Source organism: Hordeum vulgare, chromosome 1H (genome assembly GCF_904849725.1).
Source record: "Hordeum vulgare subsp. vulgare chromosome 1H, MorexV3_pseudomolecules_assembly, whole genome shotgun sequence".
Classification (NCBI taxonomy): Eukaryota; Viridiplantae; Streptophyta; class Magnoliopsida; order Poales; family Poaceae; genus Hordeum; species Hordeum vulgare.
In genome coordinates, this window is record NC_058518.1 from 31,842,802 (window position 1) to 31,867,552 (window position 24,751).

The 24,751-nt window shown below is 44.9% G+C and overlaps 1 protein-coding gene and 1 long non-coding RNA gene across 3 annotated transcripts; one reads left to right on the forward strand and one right to left on the reverse strand.

The window, feature by feature from the left end:
• Positions 1-5,044: 5,044 nt before the first annotated feature.
• Positions 5,045-8,560, reverse strand: LOC123405874. Of its 2 annotated transcripts, none has more exons than XR_006611987.1 (7): positions 8,525-8,560; positions 8,359-8,445; positions 8,067-8,168; positions 6,878-7,994; positions 6,672-6,715; positions 6,468-6,565; positions 5,045-5,155 (listed from the first exon to the last, which is right to left on the reverse strand). It is a non-coding gene; the product is annotated as an uncharacterized LOC123405874 (long non-coding RNA). The 2 variants fall into 2 exon arrangements; XR_006611984.1 differs by lacking the exon at positions 5,045-5,155 and adding an exon at positions 5,378-5,846.
• A 10,052-nt stretch (positions 8,561-18,612) lies between these two features.
• LOC123396087 (E3 ubiquitin-protein ligase UPL4-like) lies at positions 18,613-24,370 on the forward strand. The gene is made up of 14 exons (XM_045091127.1): positions 18,613-18,952; positions 19,192-19,382; positions 19,476-19,592; positions 19,683-19,841; positions 19,959-20,093; positions 20,189-20,317; positions 20,408-20,529; positions 20,621-22,748; positions 22,850-23,185; positions 23,276-23,356; positions 23,457-23,525; positions 23,626-23,754; positions 23,845-23,928; positions 24,043-24,370. The coding sequence occupies exons 1-14, from the start codon at positions 18,613-18,615 to the stop codon at positions 24,106-24,108; spliced, it is 4,086 nt and encodes a 1,361-aa protein (XP_044947062.1). The 3' UTR covers positions 24,109-24,370.
• The last annotated feature ends 381 nt before the right edge of the window (positions 24,371-24,751 follow it).

Below are 24,751 nucleotides of genomic sequence, written 5' to 3' on the forward strand. Positions count from 1 at the left end.
TTGGAAGCGTGAACAATTTTTTAAAAGCAAGAATTTTTGAATCTTGAGAATAAGTTTTAAAATTTGAACAATTTTGAAAAATCCTAAACAAATTTGGAAACACGAACAAATTTATAAAGCACGAATTTTTTTAATCATGAGAGCAAATTTTGAGACGGAGAACAATTTTGAATAGCCCGAACAAGTTTGGAAGCGTAAACAATTTTTTAAAAGCACGAACATTTTTTGAATCTTGAGAACAAGTTTTAAAAATGAGAACTTTTTTGAAAAATCCGGAACAAATTTGGAAACGCGAAAAAAAATTAAAGCACGAACATTTTTTGAATCTTGAGAAAAAATTAAGAAAACCAGAACATTTTGATAAAAAATATTTCAAAAAAACAAGAATCTTTTTTGAAATTGCATAACATTTTTTTAAAAATCTAGAACATTTTTCGAAAAGGAATTTTTTTTCGAAATTGAAAAGCAATTTTTGAATCCCGAATATTTCTGAAAAATCAGAAAATTTCCTGAAAATCAAGAACCTTTTTTTCAAAAAAAAGTAGAAACATTTTCCGAATTTGAAGAACATTTTTTGAAAACCTGGTACATTTTTGGAAAATCCCGAAGTTTCTTTAAAATTTGAGAACATTTTACGAAAAAAAATTGAAACAGAAACAATTTCTGAATTTGAAGAACGTTTTTTAAAAACCCAGTACATTTTTTGAAAATCCAGAGTTTTTTTCTAAAAAACAAATGTTTTTCCGAACTTGAAGAACAATTTTTGAAAATCCTGAGATTTTTTTGAAAATCTAGAACATTTTTTGAAAATCCAGAACTTTTTGAAAACAGAAAACAAAATAAACAAAAAAGAATAAAGGAAAAGTAAAAGAAAAAAAGAAAAACTGGTTCAGGGAACCTTCTAGAAATTTCCCAAAACCGGAAAAAAAACCGGCTAAGAAAGTCTAAAAGGTTTCCAAAACCGGGATCCCCTCAATGGTAATGGACCGGCCCAGATTGCGTCTCTCCGTGTGCGAAGCCGCGACTTCTTGACACAAAGCGCGGCAAATAGCGTTTTCCTGCTCGGACTCCCTCAAAAGGGGTACTAGTTAGTGAGTTGGCACCCGGTCTGCTCTATTAGGCTTTAGCCGTCCAATGAACTAGCCTAGGAAAATGAAATGAATAGCAATCAGTCGGCGACAGGATGAAGAACATTGCTAGATCATGTGGTCGCGTTTGTTGGAAACATGATCTTCATTTTATTGGTTCATCATGCTCCTGTGGAGGCCAAATTCACCGTTTTGACCTTTTTGCAATAGTTAAACCGGATCTGACCCTTTTGCTACCGTCGAAGCCCTTGGCGATAGAGTATAACAACCTACCGCCGAGGTCCCTCGTGATAGGGTTGCACGCCTACCGTAAAAATAATTCTAAGTTACAAATACAGTGCGCGCATGTGCCAACCGCCGGACCCCCTGGCGGTAGGGTTACATGTGCTACCACCAGCCGCTCTGGCGGTAGGACCTTTCCTAAGGCCAGGGTCCGCGGCGGTAGGTTGTCATACCCTACCGCCAAGGGCTTTGGCGATGGCAAAAATGTCAGATTCGAAAAAAATCAAGATCAGTTCCGGCTTAACTATCGTGAAAAGGTCAAAAGAGTGAATTTTGCCTTCCCTCGAAGTTCAATGGCGGCATGCCACCAGCGCCTCTTCAATCACGCCTCTTCAATCATGTCAGGGACTAGAGGCACAAGCTCTTTGCTCTCTTGGCCTCTTGCTCTAGGAATCACCCATCGTCGTATAGGTAGTATCTTCATGTCATTATGAGTCTACAAATCTACCGAACAATGATTTTTTATGAAAAGGGATTTCCCTTCGAGCCATTTTTGTTAAAACGAGGCAACAACATCGACCAAACTATGTTAGTTGTTAATGTTCTAATTTCTGAAATTGTAACTATATATTTATTTTTCTTGGCAATTTTAAGTGTTATAATGTTTCCTATGAAGCATTTGTTGCAATTTGAGAAAAGGAAAAGAAGAAAAAGGAGAAAATCAATTGACTGAATCACCCGGCGACTCATCTTGTCGACTTCACTCTAGAGCCCTACAAAATATAAAGCCAACACTCGTAAAAATTATGTTATCCGAACGTGATTTGCAAGTCCAAGACCACGAGCTATAACAAATGGTCGAGCCAAACTGAATCCAAAAAAGAAACAGATGTTTAGGACTTCTACACAAGATTCTGAGTAATTTAAAATGATGAATTTAGTGAATTATACTAGTGACTCTCTAGATGAGTGTAACTTACATGCAAACCTGCTTGAATTCGATTGAGAGTATCTCTGTCTATAATCCAAATGGCATATATACTTGGCATAAACATCAAGTGCAACCTCTACACCACAAAATTCATTTCCAGACCCTGGGATCCATAAATGACTCAAAAACTATCAAAACACAATTAGTGTTGCCTTGGTGTGTAGGTCAATCTTCTAGGATGCAAATTGAAATAATTTGGAAATAAACTAAGTGCAAGACACACATAAACTCACAGAAGATAATACATTACTTCTATTCAAAGTATGTTCTTCACTTGCGGGCAATAATTCTTGATGCATTCTGAAGGGTCATGCCGCTATTGAGTTTCTTGCTTCAAATTGTTAAAGACAGGGGAGGGTTATTCAAGGATGTAACAAAATATTTGCATCCTATGGTTGTTGCAATATTTTTGTATTTATATCTATCTCAAATAAAATGGAACCAAATACAACATTCAGGTCTTGAATAGAAGGCAGACATCCTGTTCATCTGATTATATTGACAAGTAGAATAAGAGCAACTCCAACGGGACGACCTATTTCGTCCCCAATTGTCAGTTTGGGTCTGCGCGGACAAAAGTGATGGCCCAACGCACGGACCCATTGCCAAAATGCGTCCGCTTCGCATCCACGCCGACCCATTTGTGGCCTAAATTTGGGGCTGAAATGTGTCGGCGAGGACGCGAAGCGGACGCGCGCGCCCTATCGGTCAACATAATTAATGACGGCCGCCCTCTGCGGGCCCACGCGTCAGCGAACACGGTCGGCCTATTTTAATCCGAGCGTGCGGTGGGGTTCGACCTCATCTGTTTTCAGACCCCCGTCCACATCTCGCCACCTCACTGCTCCCTCTTCGGCGACCAAACCGTAGCCAGCAACCATGGCTGTCTTCTCCGCCCAAAACAAGGGCAAGTCCCCCGCCGTCCATCCCCGCACGCTCCCCCTGCTGGCGTCTTCCCGCCGGCATCGCCATCGTATCGTCGTCCCGGTGCACCAAGCACAATGGCACTGGGAGCACCGCATCCCGCTGCCGTACCCAGACGTGACCCTCCCCCATGACTAGCATCTAGATCCGGAGAGGATCCCGGTGCCATCCGTGTCGCGGTCGGCGCGGGCGCACGCGGAGGAGGTGAGTTGCTAGTGGCGGCAGCTGACATCGAAGCAGCGGCTCAACCCCATCTACGCGGCCGACTCTCCCGGCTGGGAGGTATGGTTCGCGCTCGAGCACGAGGAGCAGTGCCGGCACGACGTGCGCGACGTGCAGTCAGGCCCTCCGCCGCCCTCGCCCGTCGTTCGCGACGAGGACCAGGAGGCGGAGGCCGCCTACCAGGCGGCGCCGGCAGCCGCACTCCATGAGAGCGAGGAGGAAGAGCGTCGCAAGGCCGAGGAGGAGGAGGCGGCGTACGAGGTGCAGCTCGCAGAGGCCACCACGCTGTCCGCCGCCGGCGACTGCGTCGTGCCCCCACCGCCAAAGATCGAGTCGCAGCCGGAGGTCTACCAGTGGACCGGCTGCCTCTGCGAGTGGGTCAATGCGACGCCCATCTGGTTGGGCGCGATACCGCATGAGGAAGCCGCCTACCTCCAACATTGGAAGGCACGGAGCATGGTGGAGGAGGGCGCCGACGGCCAGCGGCAGATGGCGCTGGAGCATCGACTGGAGCAGGAAGCGGAGGCGGAACGGCCGGAGAGGGAGGAGGAGGAGCGCACCTGTGCTGCGCGGCCGATATCGCCAGCACAGCCCGCGCCGATTGGACAGACGACAGAGGCACGTCTCGCCCCCGACATCAACGTTGTGTGGAACACGACATTTCCCTGGGTCGACCCTGCGTCGAAGCTGATCGACCTCACCGGCCTCGACGTCGACAATGACGACGCCTAGGCGAGCGCGTTGTCTCGTATTTTATGTTTAATTAATGTAATGGAGACGCGTGGACTCTCGTCGGCCTTCGTGATCGGCTTTAATGTTTAATTAACATTTATTTTTATTTTTAAAAATATTTGCATTTTTTTACGGTTGTCAAAATAAATTGACCAGCATTGGGTGCATGCGCCGATCCAAACGCGGAAGCGGACGTTCTTATCCGACGGACCGACCAAACGGATAAAAGATAAACATATGCACGGTCCGTTTGGGTCGTTGCAGTTGCTCTAACAAACTACAAGATACGTTAAGTAGACTGGTCTATTTACAGGACACTAGTAACAGTGCACGTGCAACGCATGTATAATCGAATAATGTGGGATGAAAACAATGGACTATAAAGCTAGCCAAGATTTTACTTGTAAGCCTAACGTTGTAATTCGCGTTACACACATATGTATTGTATCGTCAGTTTCTGTCCCATCTTATGTCAAAACTTCAGTTCAATCAGCTTGGCTAGCATGTTGTATATCGTTCTTCTTTCCGGTCAAATGAGTTGTTGTTTAGTTGTTGTCTCCCTCGGTTGCTGTTTGTTGTCTCGGCAAGATAAGCTAGCCCAGAGTTTACCTGTAATCAAGCCTAATGTATGTTGTAATGCATGTGGAAATGGAACCGACGACAGACATGTGCACGTGCGTTGCCACGAAATAGAAAGAATATTCATAGATAAAACGCTTGTGTACAAATAAATGACATGGCCCACACACTCGTAACCCTCGCAATGCATATTCGCTCCTCTACTTCAGCCACTATGAGGTTCTTCAACCCCCCCCCCCCACACACACACCCTGGTGTCCATCGCCATTTCTTCCGTGCGTCTCCTCCCAATCTCATCATGCCATCATTTTCGTATACCCGGTTTTTCTCTTTAGTTTTGATGACTTCTATTAGATGTCTTCAAACCCTGCCCTAACTCTTTAGTCCGAAAGTATATCTGAAAGAAAATATAGTCTCCAAGAATAAGTAACATCTTTGCACACTATCCATTTCCAATAGGCTAACAAAACGTCCCCTCACCCCAAACCGTCCCTCCCCTTTGTGCTATCGCGATCATATATTTCCGCTATCATGATCATATATAGATGTTAACAATCATATGTACCAAAATTCAAGCCAACCAAGTGGACACAAAAATTGTATGATTTGAACACCAATCTAAAAGATACTGAAACCTAGAAATTAAGAGAATCATTGTGGAACTTCATTGTATCCATACCCCGAAAGTCCACGTGCATGAGAATAGAGACAATCTACTTTAAAACAATGGGTGCTTAACCTGTATTGGTCCTTGCGCAGACGGATAACTAATCCTCTAATGGATATATTAACAATTCAAACTTGAGAAAGAATAGATACATAGGGGGGGTAATAACTGACCAAATATTTTTGTATAGTAGACTATCAAAAGTACCTATCCCTATGCGGCTATGCAGAATCAACTCGGTTCAATCAATGACCGAAGGGAAAAGAGTCCATCGATACAGCAAAAGCAATGCAATTGAAGCTGGAGCAAAAGCACCACCAGATAATCACATCAAACAATTAGCTTGTGGAGAACTGTCAATACTTCCACGTTAGTTATTAAAGATGTCTGACACAAACAAATGTTCTTGGTTGTAGATTTTCTAAAATAAGGAGTAACAATTAATCAATGATGATGAAGCTACCGACAGTATCATCTTTATTACCTTACACTGACCCATACTAAGTAAACTCACCAGGAAATGAAAGAGCGTATTTGGGCTCTATGAATCAACATTCTTAAATAGAAAACAAATATAAGTTTGAGTGAGAAATGAATACTTCTCTACATTTAGTTTTGTACAAAGATGAAAAAGGAAACATACATGCATGTGGCATATTAGTCTCTTTGGGTGGTCACTGAATGTCTGAAACATGTTCTCTGATATTCCATCTTGCAAATCAGTCTAAATTTTTGACTCTAATGCAACATCTAAAATCCTGGTTGATGGAACTCCTTCATATATGCATCTAATACTCCTAACATCAACTGTATTGAAAGTAACAGTCCCATGTTATATGCAAAACAAATTGCAGAGTGCAGATCCATCATGAAAGTAGTTTTCTCTCTGTATGTTTCTCTTAAAACTAAGCAAGATACAAAAAGAAGGAAATAAATGCTTGTGATTAGGAAAATGACGCACTAGGGGGGGGTATATAGACACAAAAGATCAAACGATGCAAAATAACTGGAGGAACACAATATGAATCCTGAGATCAGCTACATTGTTACCAGGATGATTCTCGCGGTGACAGGTGGGCTGGTCGAGTATGTGATCGTCTTCCTAGAATCCCAGTCATCAAGGATGTCTGAATGTTCATCCTGTCATTTAATTTGGTCGATTGTTGAGCCATGAACAAAAAGTATAACTGAATAATTACACACGTCATGATTGTATTTTGATATGCTTATAAGATAACACCTGTACCTCTCACATACATCCAACTATGGGTCATCATAAGGTTCATGTTCCTGCAAAAGAATAGGAAAAACAATGAGCAATGTAATCCGAAGAAGGAGAAGATCAACAAAAACTACAGGAAATAAAAAACAACTAGGTGCCATGTCAAGATCCTTAATCAAAAGCGAACTATATATATTAGTTCAATATAAACGGCAATATGAAAAGCATACTGATTAGGAAGCATTAGTTAAGCCAACATATGATTTCTCCTTCCTGACTACTTTATCCTTTCACATTCAGCTCCTTGAGCTCCTCCTCTTTGTCACATGTATCTTGGAAAAGTAGTCATCATGAAAGCTTTAGATGGAGTACAAGGGGATTTCATTAGCTTTAGAAAAATTCTAGTACTCCCTCCGTCTCAAAATAAATTCTAGTACTAAGCTTGAGACAGTTATTTTGGGACGGAGGGAGTACAAGCGAGCGTTCCAGTAGAAGCAGATTAGTTTTGGAATCCACACCATACACAAATTAAATTCTATTTCTGTTATATAACTTATTAAACCTTAGCCAACTTCATTGCATGCTTGCAAAGGTTTCCCTTCCTTGACCAGCTACAGTCACACAATGCAAGCTCAGAGCTTGGGTTCAGAACAGCATGGGACTTCTCCTTGTGTTTCTGGCAGACCACTCTAGCACAATTGCCTTCAATTACAATATCAGAATCTAGAATTTGCAATCCCTGCTGCCATGGGTTTGGGCCGGTTTTCCACTCACTCCTCCAGTAGCGAGAGAAACTGTCCTTCCCAGAAAATTCATCCAACCAATAGTAAGAGTGAACCTTTGTACCCAACTTGTGAACCAACCAGTCTGCACGTTGGTAGATGCTTTCATCTGCCTCATTCAACAGCCGAAGTTTTAGCAGGTGGTGGTACCTCTCAATTGTTGAAGCTACCTCAGCAGTAGCCAACGGGTTGGTCTTCAAGACGCTTGTCCATGCCCCTGGAAGATATTGAGATTAAAAAGTTGGATAAGAGAACTTATCAAATAACTTGTAACAAGTAAAATCCAGGTACGGCCAGAAAAGCAAGGTACATGGACCAACCAAGTCTTGGAAACCATAGAGCTTTGAAGTAGTCTACAAAGCCCGAGCAATCAATAAAATCTTCCAGGAAGGCCTGAAATAATTCTATATCACCGTTTCCTCTGCAGATGCTGGATATTGCCTCCCCAAGTCATTTAGACATCATTGAACGCCTCTCAAAATCTGAACACTTGTTCATCATTTTTTTATGCCAAGCGTGACGGACACGCCATAAGGAAATCAACACCGGGCACAGAAACACTTCCCTGTTCAGCAAGCAACATACTCAGGCACCACAAACCCAGGAAGCAGTACACTGGTAGAGAAGCATGAGTTACCTTATAGTGCGCACATCAGTCAATGGATCATCAATAATGAAGCCACCCAACTGCCATGTCGGGCCTTTTGTACGAACTCGATCATATAGAGCACCCATCCATCTATGTATTTCACCATGTGTAAAATTGAGAGTTATGATCCAAGCAACAGGAATTGCATTTTTCTGCTGGTCGAAAACAAGGATGCTATGTACAGGATACTGCAAAATGGCAAACAACGATACTACTATGAAATCAAGCAAACTAAACAGCTATGAAAAAACAAAAAATGAACCAGATGACATTGACAGACCTTTAACTTGTTTGTTCCAAACTTTGAATCGGAAGCCAGTAAACTGCGGTTGTCATACTGAATCATCTGCTGTAGCTGCCAATCTGTCTGAATGCCCAGGACAAAGGTATCATTATCGGAAAAATATTCAAATAAAAATACACAGTCCTGGTTATTTTCGACCCACCTGTTCATACTAACAACATCGTCAAGCCTGTCGGCACCGTCCCCCGACGCCACTGGCAGCGCACCAACGTATCGGAGGAACGCCTCGCCGCGGAGCGCGTCCCGGGCGAAGCCGGCGTCCACGGCCGTGACGGACGCGCCTCTGCGAAGGCCGGAGTTTTCGAACACTTGCCCCTTGGCGGCGGCGCCGCCGCACCCACATGAGAGGCCGGCGTCAACGCGGCGCGCGACCTCGGCCAGCGCGCCGTCCAGGGCGAGGGCGAACTCGACCTTGCAGTTGCTCCTTAGGCCGACGCCGGCGAGGCGCGGGAAGTCATCGCGGAGCGGGGTGAGGTTCGCCGCGCCGGCCCACACGAAGGAGCCGTCGCGGCCCCGGTCGCCCGCCGCTCGCGCAGCGCGAGCCCCAACGCGTCCGCCGGGTCGAACACCTGCCCCGGCCACCGCGGGTAGCCCCTGACCTTCGCCCACACCATCCGGGGCGGCGAGAACCCGGAGCCCTCCTCCTCCTCGAACGCGCAGCCGTAGCGCGCGCGCCCGCGCCGCTCCTCCTCGGGCGCGACCGGAGGCGGCTTCCTCACCCGCCGGCGGCGTGGGGTGGTGTTGGCGAGCAGCATCTCCGCCACGTCCGCGTGCATGTGGCGGAGCCTCTCGTCCTCGATGTTCTTGGAAGCCGTCGGGGCTCGCTCTGGCGCAAGAGAGGAAAACATGGCGTCGAGTGTTGGGAGGCCGAGCGGGGGGGGGGGGGGGGGGGGGGGGGAGGCGGCGGGCGGGGCGAGCAGGCGGTGGGCGGGGCTGAGTAGGTGGAGGGCGGCGGGCGGGGCCAGAGGGCGGGGCGAGCAGGGGAGAGGCGGCGGACGAGGCGGGCAGGCGGAGGGCGGGGTTGAGCAAGGGAAAGGCGGAACAGGCGACGTGCGGGGCGAGCAGGCGGAGGGCAGGGCTGAGCGGGGGAGAGGCGGTGGGCGGGGCGAGCAAGCAACGAGCGGGGCGAGCGGGCGGGTGCGGAGAGGGGAGGGGAGGAGGCGGACGGGGAGGGGGAGGCGGAGGCGACGACGATGGTGCAGGCCAGGGCGTCTGGCTGCCGTTAATTCTTCCTAAATTTCTGTAGTTGATTGGCTCTTTTTTTTCGGGGAGGTGCAACACTTGTTCGCTGTAGGAGGAGGTGGAGCACGGTCAGCCTTAGTTAATTTGGTAACTGCACACCGTCGGGCTGAATGGATGGTGGAAGGCCGTTAGATTGTAATTTGTTGACTAATTATATGGTGGTGATTGGTGTTTGTTTTTGTGGAGGTAATAGTTGTGTATACTTAGAGAAGTTTTCGTTTGATCTTTTATTAGTAGTATAGAAGATGAAACACACGTGCTACCACATGGATGCTAGCGTTGGTCTATTTCGTCCGGCACGGATGCTAGCGTTGGTCTATTTCGTCCGGCCCCCCACTCGAGATAGTGTGAAAATCCAAGAGGATAAAGGAGTAGGTGGGGGAAACTAATGGGAGTCATTTATACATGTTGCATAAAAAATGTGTAAAATTAATTGGTTACTTCAACACAAAATATTGTTGGAAAATCTGGATTTAAGAAGAACATTATTACATAACATTTATAACCTACACAAAAATATCCAAATGCGCAGAAGCAAAAATAAAATATCAAAATGAATTGAATGAAGAGAAAAAATATATAATTTAATAAAAAACAATAAAAGACTACTATTACTCGCATTGAAAATATAGATACTGATTTAATGAAAAAGAAAATCTAGACCAAAGAAAATATTAACTAAGGATATTTACAACTTACATTGAAAATATATAAATTGATCCAGTAAATAAAAAATTGGGTTTACGAAACATATTAGTGAAGGGTATTTGTTGCTATATGCAAGAACACACACAAAATATGAATTGGTTCATTAAAAGGGAAAATGTAGGATTTAAGAAAAAAGAAAGGTACTTGCTGAAAAGTATTTGAAATGTCGCCATGTACGTACAAACAATATGTATATTGATGCAAGTTTTGTAGAGGCCCTTAGCGTTGCGAGGGTCGGGGTTAGTTATCAGAAACCATACACGAGAAGTTATAATTTCCTCTTGGGATTATATTGATGCCTGCTTTAGCGTCGAGGAATCAGAACTTAGTGCGACCGTTTCTAGTCTTTCTATCGGTATCACACTTCACACGCCCATAATTTTGAAAACTCGATGTTCTTTTGAGGCTTCCATTCTTGTAGATGATAATTTGGACGGGTCAAAGCTTGTTGATCTAAAGAAGGAAGCGTTGAGTGCCTTCAAGGTGATGATGAATTTTAAAATCTTCAAGATTAACATGAACGCTGATATGGTGACGCATGAGATTCCATGGTCAGGAAACCACGATCATCTATTGATTAACGAGTTAGTCAAGTAGAGGCTCACTAGGGACATGGTATGATCTATGTATTCACACATGTATTATGGTTTTCGGTTAATACAATTATAGCATGAACAATAGACAATTATCATGAGCAATGAAATATAATAATAACCATTTTATCGTTGCCTCTTGGGCATATTTCCAACAGTATACTTAACCATTCTAGTGAGGTTGTCAATCTCACATAGCTTTGTGAAATGATCGATATGGTTGACTAGAGGGAAGGAGTGAATAGGCAACTACCAATTTTTAGCTCTGCACGTTGCTGCGGAAAACTTGTTAAAAACATATGGATAAATGTTAGAAAAAACTAATGGTAATGAAAAAATATTATAAAAATGTCTTGCTTAATTACCTAGAAAAAAATCATGCATGAAGATATGTTTTGCATGAAGATATTAATAAAAAAGTAACTTATAACTACATGCATGACTTGATGATGTGGCATTGTTGCATGGAGAGGAAAATTGGATAGTGGGTTCTAGCTATTTAAGAATAGAAGATTAGGGTTAGTAACAAAAGGTTCTCTAGATAAACAACTAGGTGAGCAACCTATATGAAGCTAACAATAACAACGATGAGTGCAAGCAAGAAATACCACACAACAATAATAAGTACGAAGTAAAGGTAACAGATAACCACAAGTGGAACCGGAGGAGACGAGGATGTGTTACCGAAGTTCCTTCCCTTTGACAGGAAGTACGTCTCTATTGAAGCAATGTGGAGGCACAATGCTCCCCAAGAAGCCACTAAGGCCATGATACGTCTCTAACGTATCTATAATTTTGATGGTTTCACGCTATTATCTTGTCAAACTTGGGATGTTTAGCATTCCTTTTATTTATTTTCTGGGACTAACTCATTAACTCAGTGCCAAGTGCCAGTTCCTGTTTTTTCCATGTTTTTGACCCCTTTCAGAGGAGATTTTGAAACAGAGTCCAAACGGAAGAAAATTCCCGAAAAGATTTTTTCTGAAACGGAAGAAGATCGGAGGACTCGGGAGCCAAGCTAGAAGAGCCCCAGGGCCCCCACAAGCCCCCACCCCGCGGCCAGGGAGGCCGCGCCATGCAGGCGTGTGGTCCCCCTGGAGGTCCCCTGACCTAGATCTTGTGCCTATATATTCCCAAATATTCACAAAAAATCAAGGGAGCATCGTGATCACTTTTCCGCCGCCGCAAGCTTCTGTCTTCGCAAAATCCCATCTGGCGCACGTCATGGTGCCCTGCCGGAGGGGGGATTTGGACACGGAGGGTTTCTTCATCAACACCATGACCTCTCCGATGATGCGTGAGTAGTTCACCATAGACCCACGGGTCCATAGCTAGTAACTATATGGCTTCTTCTCTCTCTTGGATCTTCAATACAAAGTTCTCCATGATCTTCATGGAGATCTATCCGATGTAATCTTCTTTTGCGGTGTGTTTGTCGAGATCCGATGAATTGTGGATTTATGATCATATTATCTATGAATCTTATTTGAGTTTCTTCTGATCTCTCTTATGCATGATTTCATATCTTTTTAATTGTCTTCGAGTTGTGGGTTTTGTCTGGCCAACTAGATCTATGATTCTTGCAATGGGAGAAGTGCTTGGTTTTTGGTTCATACCGTGCGGTGACCTCACCCAGTGACAGAAGGGGTAGCGAGGCACGCATTGTGTTGTTGCCATCAAGGGTAAAAAGATGGGGTTTTCATCATTGGTTTGAGATTATCCCTCTACATCATGTCATCTTGCTTAAAGCGTTACTCTGTTTGTCATGAACTCAATACACTAGATGCATGCTGGATAGCGGTCGATGTGTGGAGTAATAGTAGTAGATGCAGAAAGTATCGGTCTACTTGTCTCGGACGTGATGCCTATATGCTAGATCATTGCCTTAGATATCGTCATGACTTTGCGCGGTTCTATCAATTGCTCGACGGTAATTTGTTCACCCATCGTAATACTTGCTATTTTGAGATAAGCCTCTAGTGAACACTATGGCCCCCAGGGTCTACTCCACACCATATTTTCAGCCTTACACTTTTTTACTTCATTGCACTTTCCACCTTCAGATCTCACTTTGCAAACAATCTTGAAGGGATTGACAGCCCCTTTGAAGCGTTGGGTGCAAGCTTGTTTGTGTTTGGCGGGTACTCTGGACTTGACGAGACCCTCCTTTTGGATCGATACCTTGGTTCTCAAACCGAGGGAAATACTTACTGCTCCTGTGCTGCATCACCCTTTCCTCTTCACGGGAAAAACCAACGCAAGCCCAATCTCCGTCAACGTGTCAATTTCTAGCGCTGTTGTTTGAGAAGTAGCAGGCCACCGTATTATCCTCATGCCCTCACACAATACGAGATGTCGTGATTCCACTAGTGGTGCCCTTGAAGGCGGCGACCGAACCTTTGCAAATAAGGTTGGGGCTATCTCCACACAAAGCTTGGAGGCTCCCAACAAGACCATGAAGCTTCACCACAATGGAATGTGGCTCCGAGGTGACCTCAACCGTCTAGGGTGCTCAAACACCCAAGAGTAAAAAGATACGCAAGGCATTAGTGGGGGGAATCAAATATCTCTTGGTGGAAGTGTAGATCAGGGCCTTCTCAACCAATCCCTAGAAAATCAACAAGTTTGATTGGCTAGGGAGAGAGATCGGGCGAGAATGAGCTTTGCAGCAACAATGGAGCTTGGGAAGGTAAGAGATAGTCTTCTTGGAGAAGAAGACCTCTTTATATAGCGGGGAGAAAGAATCCAACTGTTACCCCCAGTCATAGCCCGAGCAAAGTGGTACTATTGCTGCTACGAGCGGTACTACCGCTGCTAGGAAGGGTACTACCGCATGATAGATCCACCAACCACGGAAGTAAAAAATTACTTTCGTGCCTAACACCGCTGAGGCTGCGGTAGTGCAAAAGTCCAACCCAGTAGTACCGGAGGTACTACCGCTGGTACCTGCGGTACTACCGCTGGCAATTTGCACAGACAGGGGAAACAAACTGGAGCTCTATTGAAGCGAAGGAAAGGTGGTGCAAAAGAACAGATGTGAACATGCTGATTCCACCCTAATCTTTCCGAAGAGGACCCCCTTTTAATAGTACGACTTTCCTATGACTCAAATCCACCAAAAGAAACGTAGAAAGCAACCGACTTTGATAGACTCCAAGGGGCACCGAATCGTCTTGTGCCTAGACATGAATAATCTAAAATGCTCAATGCACATGATTAGTCCGCACAAGCATTGTCATCAATCACCAAAACTACTTAAGGAGAAATATGCCCTAACACTTTGGTAATTGCATCAAGATATAAGTGTAAAATGTAGTTGAAATTATTTCTATACTTTTAGAATAAATATGTGATAGCCTGGCTTATTAGGGATGATAGACTACTCATATCAATAAGGAATTCCTTCTTTTCCGGGATCCCATTCAAACAGAACTCTCAGGTTAAGCGTGCTCGGCTTGGAGTAGTTGTAACGACCACCGACGGGTGTGTCTGGGGCGTTACAAAATAGCTACTATAAGTAAAAATGCATATAAAAATAAAGTTGTGTGTGTCCTAATGAGGAAAGTTAGACGGTGACACATAAAAATAAGCAGACATGTGTCTAAGGAATAGTTAAACAATCATAACATGTTTTGTGACAATATTATATAGGTAATGTGTAAAATCCATGGAATGACATCCATCTATATCTATGGCTAATACTCCACCCAAGTGACCGATATTAATTGCAGACATAATTATTAAGTGATAGTATAAAGCTTCTACTCATTAAGATGACATATAAATGATATAATTTCCCCCCTTGACCTAACTCATCACCGTGACAAAGATTCAACTATCTTTATCCTTAGTGAGGTAGATACGTCTAAGGTTTTGCTCTCACACCGTCATTGAAAGTACCTCACAAATAGAGATCTACTCCATCTAATGCACAACACTCTGACTGATGATCTTTAATCTAAGCTCGTCAATGATTAGACTATCGAATCAGAGAGCAATATACATCTAGAACTCACACAAGGAACATGAATAACCTCATCATAAAGTTATAATTCATCATGTAGAAAATATATTCTCTGCATAGTTTACGTCTCGAGGATCACAATCATGTTGGAAGTCTCATGTGACAATCATCTTAGTATAAATATTTTATGGGTCTAAGTTGTACAATCCATCTTTGCTTGCAACCTTTCGTACTAACAATCTATACATACACTTAGCACCAAGCATGATTAGTCCTCAATTCACATGTCATTTGCACAAAAAATTACTCACAGGAACAAATGTTGCAAGTAGAAGCTCCTGCTAGAAACTTCACGCCTTCCAATAGTGATGCTGCTAGTGGTAACAATAACATAAATAATAGCATGTGTTCTCACAAAATAGGTGATGCCAGATCTACCGACAGGGAATGATCAGAGAAAAGCACCATGACAAGCTCTAGTTACTCCATCTCGTGGGAATTTATCTCGCACTAGTACTAGCCAATGTGTTTAGGATTTCCTTGACCAGGCATCTGATCACAATCCAGGTCCTTTTCTTGGGTCACAACTAAAAGACAAGTTTCCTACCTCTTTGCATACTGCCAGGCATGATCTTCTGAATTTGGTTGTGGCTGATTAACCAAGTGATAAGAAATGCTTTAACCTGCTCAGAAAGGTGAGGTAGGGGGTTAATCAGGGCAATTCAGTTTTGAATCTACTAACCAGGATCTGATGAATGCTCACGAATCCCCCAAACAAGAGGTTTTAGAGGAAACAGTGAGTATCCCCCTCTTCCACGAAAGGAGAAAAACTGGAGCCATGTACAAGATGTCAAGCAGAGTGCAAGGTTTGATAACAAAGGAAAAAACAATGATGGCATTGACGCAGGAGTACAAGAAGTTAAAGAGCCCGGAGACCACCAAAATAACAGAAACTTCTCATATCTCCTTCAGTATTATTCAAATGAGAAGTTTCATTATGTTTCTCATATTGTAGGAGTTGTTGTTTCTGAGTCCTAGCCGAACAACTTTTAGCTGAACCTATTCTTGTAGCTAATAATCTGGATACTCCAGATATGGAAGACCATTTAGGTGACTCCAATCATCCAGTTCTATTTAGAAACAAAATTAGGAGTTATGAAGAGAAGACACTATCTAATAGTAGTGCTAATGATTTGTTAGATAGTGAAGATCTTTGGTACAAGGTATGTAATCATAGATGGGGCAAGCACTCAAAGAAATGGTTTTTAATTGAATATTTTATTTCGGGATGTTAGGGGTGTTACTGCCCCTGGTAGAAAGTCTCTAGTTATAGATACTTTATGGAAAGTGGATCCTTCAATTGTAGGGTTCAGGAAACCAAGAAAGATAACTTTAATGATTCTTGTCTTAGAGCCTTAGTTAGTGGTAGAGATTTCAGTTAGGGATCTCCCCTGGCGAAGGTCTCTGCAGGAGGGATCCTGGTAGGTATAGACAATAGTGTGTTTGAGGTTGTCTCTTGGGACACGAAAGAGTTTTATGTTTCTTGCTCTTTGATTTATCTACCCAATAAAACTAAATTTAAAGTAATTAATGTCTATGACTCACCATATGAGAAGGGCAAGGATGATTTTCTCTCTGGGCTTCATGTTCTTTTATACCTAGCCAATCACCCACCCTAGTTGGTGGTGATTTTAATCTTGTTAGATCTGCAAACATAAGAGTAACGATATAGTTGATCCTAGATAGTGTGATATGATTGAAAAGAAATTAAGATGTCTGGTAGACAATTCACGTGGGCTAACAACCAAAGAGATTTGATTATTTCCACTTTTGATGGATTATTCTTCAATGCTGAGTTAGATATGATGTTTCCTTTAGCTTCTTCCATTTTTCTCCCTAGGGTTGGTATTGATCACACACTAATAGTTTGGTGTTACGGTATTGGTTTTTATCCTAAATCTAGTACTTATAGATTCGAGAAATGGTTATTCCTTAGAGAGGACTTCAAATCCCTTACTGAGAAAACCTCGAAGGAGCTTAGTAAAGCGAATCTGCTAATGATAGAGGGTAGAACAAAGTTTGAAGACTCGAGAAATTTACTAAGAGCATCTCCAACAGGCGTCCAAAAACTGCTCCGCGCGCTAAAAGATTCGTTTTTTGGACGCCGGACTGCTCCAGCAGAAGCTGCAAAACGTTGCGCGCGCTTAAAAACGCTATCGCGCGCAGCATATTTGGTGCGCCGGCTTGCGTGCGCAGCAAACTCTGAGCGGCTGCAGATGGGACCGCTGGATCGGGCTGGATTGGGCGCCGCACTAGCGCGCGTCTGTTGGAGATGCTCCGGTCCCCGCGCTTCAAAACTGCTACAGTGACGAGCTAAAAAATTTATTGGACGCGGATTTTTTGCGCTGCCGTTGGAGATGCTCTAAGGGGTGGAGCATTAACATTAAGGTTGAAATTAGGAAGATTCAAAAGAGCCTTATGGATCAATATGATGCTTTAGTTATAAAAGCTAGAACTATTGAGCTTTCTCCAGTCATCAGAGTCTTGCTGCTAGAGGAAGGGGTGGCGCGACTCTCATCCTACCAAAGGAACGGGTGGCATCGACAATCTGCTCTAGTCGTCAGCGTCTTGCTCCTGGTCCTGGAGGAGCTGGGAGATGGTGAGGTGCATGGGGCATTAGTGATTGAGCTCTTGGGAAAGACGAGGGGGGGGGGAGATCCAGAGGGCGGCCAGCTCACACGGTGCTACCTCTGGCAACCGGATGCACTAGCTCACAAGGCGGCGGCGGGAAGGGGGGTGGGGGGGGGGGGTGAATCGGGAGCATGACGGCGCCGGGCAAATGCCCAATCCCTTATCGAGTGGGGACGCGTGTTATGCGGGAGAGGCTAGGAAGACCTGATTTTGACAGTTTTGCCTAGAAGGTTCCGGGCAATTTGTTGCTAGATTTCCAATAATTTGCTTGTGAGAGCGATAAATCAATCCAAAGAATTAATCGCGAAGATAAGGCATGACCTTACCAGTCACCCATGGAGTAGCAATAAATTAGGTGATTAACCGTCACATCGACCGATATTTTAAACGGTGCAAGAAGCTACAAAGTACAGCTCCTAGTAATTAAAACTAAGAATTACAAACAGAATCTCTCAATGCACCTTTTCCGTGGTAAACGCTTTAGAAAGACGAAATTCTTTAAGGCCTTCAACAACAACAACAACAACAAAAAATACCGCAATTGGACCGAAGCAACGGCACTGTCACTTGTACACCTGCACGAACTTGATCAAGAACTTCTTAATAACAAGTCAACTTAAAGATATTACACATCACGTGTTTGTGGCCACACGGCGCAGAAAACAGCGCGAGATTTGATCGATCCATGCGTCTACAACTCTACATGCATCGCACCTGGCCGCGTTCGTTGCACACGCGCAGGTATACGTACGTGCTGCTGCTGCATGCGGAGCGTAGCTACTCGTACCGAGGCGGGAGTCCACCGACTCCGACCCTAGCTGGCGGTCCGATCCGGCAACCAGCTGGGCGCGCATCGGGATCCGTGACGCCCACGCCGCCACGCATAAAAAGCCCCAAGCCTCCACACCACCGATCGAAACCCTCCGCAGAATCCCCGTAGGACTCGAGCCCGTGCCGCGAAACCTTACCTCCGGCGGCGAGACGCTCGCTGGCCGGCGGCGAGACGCTCACCCACGCACGCACGCACGCGCGATGGCGGCGGAGGTCCTGCGGTACGTGCAGGCGGCGCTGGCGGACGAGGCCGGGTGCGCGGACGCGCACGCGGCGGCGCTGGCGACGCTCTGCGACGCGCTGGCCTTCACCCACCCGGACGTGCTCCTCGCCGCCGTCGACGTCGCCTACTTCGCGGCCCGCCTCCCCGCCTTCCTCGCCGCCGGCCAGAACGACCTGCCCGTCTTCGCCGCGCGGGCCATCGCCGAGGCCGTCGACATCCTGCCGCAGTGGGCCGCCGTCTTCCTCCAGCACGGCGCCGTCGAGGCCCTCCGCGACCGCCTCCTCGCCGCCGACAACATCGAGCTCGCCGAGGAGGTACGTACGTTCCCAACTGCCGATGCACACTATATATTGTTCCCGCTCATTGATTAGTTGCCGACGTTGATCCTAAACCCCCGGCTTAAACCCTACATGCAATCACGGATTTCCTTTAATCGGCATCACTGTTTTAAATCCATCTTCTTCACTTATTATTAGTACATTATTACAGTACATGGCTAACAATTTTGAAAGAAAATACAGTTCTTTCTTGAAATCATCATAAACATAGTAGTGAAGAAAATAATCGGAAATTTATCTGGTGGTGGTATTATTACTACTTACTCACTCCGTCTGGCTTCTTGTGTCCCGGCCGGCAGTGCCTCCGAGCTCTGGACGAGATATCCCAGGAATGCCCGGACGAGTGCCTCCGCCTCGGCGTCGCCGCCGCCGCGCTGCACTTGTTCGACTTCCTCTCCGCCAGCAAGCAGGTCAGCCCCCCACTCCCTCGCCGCAAACCTTGCACCGCCCCGTGCGTCCCGCTTGCTGCTCTGCTCACCAGCTGTTTGTGACAATGCCGACAGAAAATGGCGCTCAAGATCGTCACCCAGCTCGTCCAGGAGTGCGACGACGCGGACGTGCCCAAGGCCATGGAGGCCGCGCCGGCGCTCTGCAACCTCCTTCAGTCCTCCGACAACTCGGTACGCCCCTGCTTCGTCATGAGTGTGTTGTTTCCCTGCTTTTAGAAGAAGCGGCTGTTCTGATGCGTCATCGGTCTCTGTGGACGCCAGATACTGGGGTCTGCGCTCTCTTGCCTGGGGATGCTCGCCGCCGATGCACACGGCAAGGCCGAGCACATGGACAGGCTCTGCGAGTCCAAGGTGGTCGACACGGCCATGGGACTGCTGGACAAGGACGGGTGGAAGATCCTCGACGACGACACTTTACCGGTGTGTGCCATGATCCTGTCTCCTCAGTCACCACCAGCTTTGCATTTTGTTTTACCACACTTGCCGTCTCATCTTTCACGAATTAAGGACTCATTGATGAATCGCCATGTGTGGCAGGGCATCCTTGCGCTGCTCAAGCATATTGCTTCCGTTTCTGAGAAGGCTGTGAATTCCCTTTTCGACCTGGGCGTTTGCGATTTGCTCAAGCAGATGATTACTTGCTACAGCTGCTCGCCCAGTGGCAGCGATAAGGTACTACACTCGTCCTCGTTGTATTTCCTCGGCGTGCGGGGATTTCGTTGCCATGCAAATCCCTACCACTGACACTGTTGATTTCCAAACATCAGTTGGAGATGCTTGTGGAGCTCCTCTATCAGCTTATGCAGCCTCTTGGAACATCTGGACAGATGAATGACACCACGGAGCAAAACGCGCATGTTGACCAGCTTGCTAGCATTGTGACCCTTATAACACAGGTATGACTCCCTTGACAATTTGGCATACGTTTCAGTATCCTAAGGAAAGGAACTGTCCCTTGACGTACATATTTCTGCACTCCAACATAGGTTGCAAAATGTGGTGCGCTATCATCGGTTTGCTACAGGTGCGTTGTTGTCATCGGCAACATTGTTGAATTAAGCACACCTACTTTCCTGGTGGGATTACAGAAGACTGCAAATCTCTCGAGGTAAAAATTTGCAACAGCTGTTGTCTTTATAAAGATTTTGGATAAGTCTGAAACATGACATTTATTGTCTTTTTTTCTGTTCTTGTATCAGCTTTCTTACCTGTATGTTGGCCCGGAAGAACCGCCATATCGTGTTCCAAACGCTCGAAGTTTCAAAGACCCTCCTGAAAAAACACCATCAGTTTTTCTTCGAGAGCTTTACCAAGGAGGGTGTAAAGCATGCAATTGGGACCATACAAGCACAAGAAAAAAATAGAAACTCCAGTGAGAGGTTGAAAAGGAAAAACAATACGCAAGAATGGTGTATGTGCTTTGATTTGGACTTGGATTCTTCCTCGACAGACGGGTGCAAGATTGAGAACAATGCTATCTTGAATCTTGCAGAAGAGATAAAGAAAAGCTTTGTTGTCGTGAAAGCAAATAAGAAATCTCCACATAGGTTTGGGTGTGTTATTAAATTCGTCAGAGATTTCTTTGCTAGGCTGAATCGTCATGCCTTGACGGTTCTCACCCAGGATCCGGATCTCTGCAAAGAGTTGTCTGATATTTCAAGGAAATTTCTATCAGATGAACTTCCAAGTACCTCTACTTTTGCGTTTGCAAAGAGCGGATCCGCCAAGTATTTAGTAGATTATCTCTCCAACAGGGCATACTTGAAGTCAAACCTCAATAATTGCGAGGACTTAACAGAGCAGCTTAAGGAAGTGCAACATCGATTGCAGAAGTTCACCCATTTGGCACTTAAGGTGTCCAATGGTAGCTCCGTGAAGCCCCTTGGGATTTTGGTGGATAAGCTGCTAGACGCTCTGCACATGTCTTATGAAAGTTTTCCTGTAATACTATCTGATCATGGACAGCGTACCCGTGAGAGCACGATGATTCCTCTGAGGCATTCAAGAACCCAGGAATCAGAATCACTGGATATAAAATTTGTAAAGGCGCGCAGGGAGAAAGTGTTGCGCAGTTATGGTGGTGTTCTCCCGGTTAGTCTTTCTTCAAAGCCAGGTGAAATGGAAGCAATCCTCTGGCCTGTGATTTGTTCCAAGGGGAATGCGCAGGGATCCTCGAGATTGATGTTCTCTTACAAAGGCACAAAACTCCAGCCATCTGCAACAATTTTTGAGTCACTTGTGCGTTTAATGAATGCAGGACAGTCCGATATTGTGATTGACTCGTCTTTTTGGGATGAAGAGTACAGAATATCATATAACAGAAACAAAAGCGAGAACATCCCTTCTACGAGTTCCTGTAATACTCGGTTATTCGCCGTGCAGGAAAAACTTGAACAGTCAATTGTAAAGGACCCGTTTTTCTGTAGTCTATTCCTTGGGAAGCTTCCTGGCGATGTGGATGAATCTGATCCATCCTACGACTTGTTATTTACGCTGAAAGTTCTGGAAGGTCTTAATCGTTTTTCATATCAGCTGTCAATGGATCAGCAGATATGCAAATTTGCTGAAGGCTACCTCCAGAATTTGGATGACCTGAAGGTGACAATCTCTCCGATTCCACAGCATCAGTTCATGAGTAACCTTCTGACAAATAAGCTGGAGCTACAAATGCAAGAGAGGTTGTTTGAAGATGGGCTGGTACCCTCGTGGTGTGTCTATCTGGCGGAAACTTGCCCCTTCTTATTGTCCTTCAGTGCACGGTGGAAGTACTTTTGCCTGACAGTGCATCGCTCATTCATGGGAGATGAGACAAGTATTCCGGATGGTTCAAGTACTCCAGATGAGGAAAGTGCTGCGCCTGATGAGGAAGAAGAGGAAAGTGATGCTCAAAACGAGGCAAGTAAAAAGACCAGGAAGCACAAAGTAACGCGAGATAACATACTTGAAAGTGCTGCCTCTATGATGACCAAACATGGGTCAAGCACCAAAACCATTGAGGTGGTATTTGTAGGAGAGGTTGGCACTGGGCGAGGCCCGACCTTTGAATTTTACAGTACTGTTAGTCATGAACTTCAGAGGCTCGGGATTGGGATGTGGAGAGGCGATAATAATGCTCGAAAAGCAGGAGAAGCTGGATTCGTTCGTTCTAGCTTTGGGCTGTTTCCACAGCCATGGTCCTCAGTAGGCACTTCAACACGGGGGATCGAATTATCTGACGTGGTAAAAAAGTTCAAGCTTCTTGGACATGTTGTAGCCAGAGCCCTTCTTGATGGAAGGATCCTGGACATCCCGCTCTCAAAAGCATTCTACAAGATCATGCTTGGCCAGGTACTCTCTTCAGCAATCATCCAATAACTGTTTATCCACTCCCTCTTCTTTGCTCAATTGCATCTCCTTTGTTCTGATCATGGATCTTACTTTTGTTTCAGGAGCTTGATATCTACGATATTCCATCATTTGATCCTGAGCTGGGCAAAACTGTACTGGAGTTTCAAGCACTAGTTAAAAGGAAGAAGTTCTTGGAGAAATCTTCAGAGAAGACACCCAATAGGAATGCAGATTTGTCATATAAAAATGTGAGACTGGAAGATTTGTGCCTGGACTTTACTCTTCCTGGAAATCCTGATTATGAGCTTGTTCCTGGAGGCTCAGAAAAGATAGTGACACTTGAAAATTTGGAGGAGTATGTAAATTTGATAGTTGACGCGACGTTGAAGAGTGGGATTGTGAAACAGGTCGAGGCTTTCAAGTCTGCAGTTAACGAGGTCAGTTTTCTGTTTGAATAACTAGATCAAACATATTTCATCTCTCTTTTCTAAAGTAGACAAGTACTGACCCGTTTTGACAACTTTCAGGTCTTTGCTCTCAAGACCCTTAGAATGTTCGACGAGGAAGAGATGGAGCGGATACTCTGTGGTGAACAGGATTCTTGGGCTGTAAGCATACTTCCCCATTGTTTCTTACTTTCTTATCTTCATTGCTACAAAGAACTTTCCGCTTAATGGTTCCGAGTCTGACTTGATATGCTTCTTGCAGTCAAGCAAACTTGAAGATCACATTGAATTCGAGCATGGCTACGATGCGAGCAGTCCACCAATAAAAAGTGTAAGTAGAGCGGAGACACAAGCCTCTCAAACATTCGTCTTTTCAACAGCTAATAATAGAGAACTGAAAGATGCTAATACTCAATAATCCATTGGTGCAGTTCCTGGAGATCTTGCGGGAGTTTGAAAGAGAGGACCAGCGGGCATTCCTCCAATTCACCACCGGAGCTCCTCAGCTCCCACTTGGTGGCCTAGCTTCACTCGATCCAAAGCTCACCGTCGTCCGAAAGGTTTGCAATCCTCTTTCTCATAAGAAACTACTCTAATAGGACAAAAAGTAAGATTCCAATGATCTGAACAACATTCATTGTGTTCAACAGCAATGTGACGGCAACATCGACAACGAGTTGCCAAGCGTCAACACTTGCCGGCACTTCATCAAGCTTCCTCCTTACTCCTCGAAGGTACCATGAAAACAAAACAGACCCTCCCATGCATGTACTCGGTAGTTACTTAATAATTCTGCAAGGATGTAAACCCGGGACGATTTCTCACCCATCTGTGTTTCTTGGTCGCAGGAGATAATGTTAATGAAGCTCAAATACGCTCTGGCTGAGGGTTTAGGCTCCTTCCACTTGTCATGACAAGCGTCAGAACTAAGAAGTGGTAGTTGCATAGTACATACTAGATAGAGTAGAGCATTTTTTTCTTCTTCTTTTGATCTGTTGGTGTTTCTGGCCGGGGATTGGTTGCCCTGAATATGCGACTCCAATTTTCTCCCCTCCAGTTAGATCATTGTTGTACAGCCCACTTTGATTCTTTCGAGTCGATGTATGTAACGTGATATCTTGCAACCTCCAAGTTGAGAATGTATTGATGCTGTTTGGTTATCAAAGTTTACACAAATGATTACTGTCTTGCTGTTTGGTTAATTCGATTCGTACACATTACTGAATTATCGCTCGTCATCTGCAAGTTAATTCCTCTAGTTTACAGACATGATTTGCTCTGGTCTTGTTAGCGAATTTGGGACGCAAAAAGGGCCCATCGTCTAACGGTAAAGACTGAAGGCCTCCTCTTGGAGCCGTCTCAAAGATGTTGGTGGAATTTGGGATGAATATATGAAACGTACTATCAATTGAAGTTTGTAATCTCACATTTGTTTATAAAAAAAAGTAAAGAGCATGGGACCAATTTACCAGACTTTCTAATATGCATAAACACGGACTCTGCTATAATAATTTCAGATGGAAAACTGAAGGCAGCATGTTCATCAATCAATCAGGA

What these genes read in the sequence shown, in the direction of transcription:
- LOC123396087 (XM_045091127.1), top strand. Translation starts at nt 18,613, where the DNA reads ATGGCGGCGGAGGTCCTGCGGTACGTGCAGGCGGCGCTGGCGGACGAG. An exon ending in TCGACGACGACACTTTACCG is followed by an intron (nt 19,842 to 19,958) that starts GTGTGTGCCATG and finishes CATGTGTGGCAG; the next exon opens with GGCATCCTTGCGCTGCTCAA. An exon ending in GTGAACAGGATTCTTGGGCT is followed by an intron (nt 23,357 to 23,456) that starts GTAAGCATACTT and finishes TGCTTCTTGCAG; the next exon opens with TCAAGCAAACTTGAAGATCA.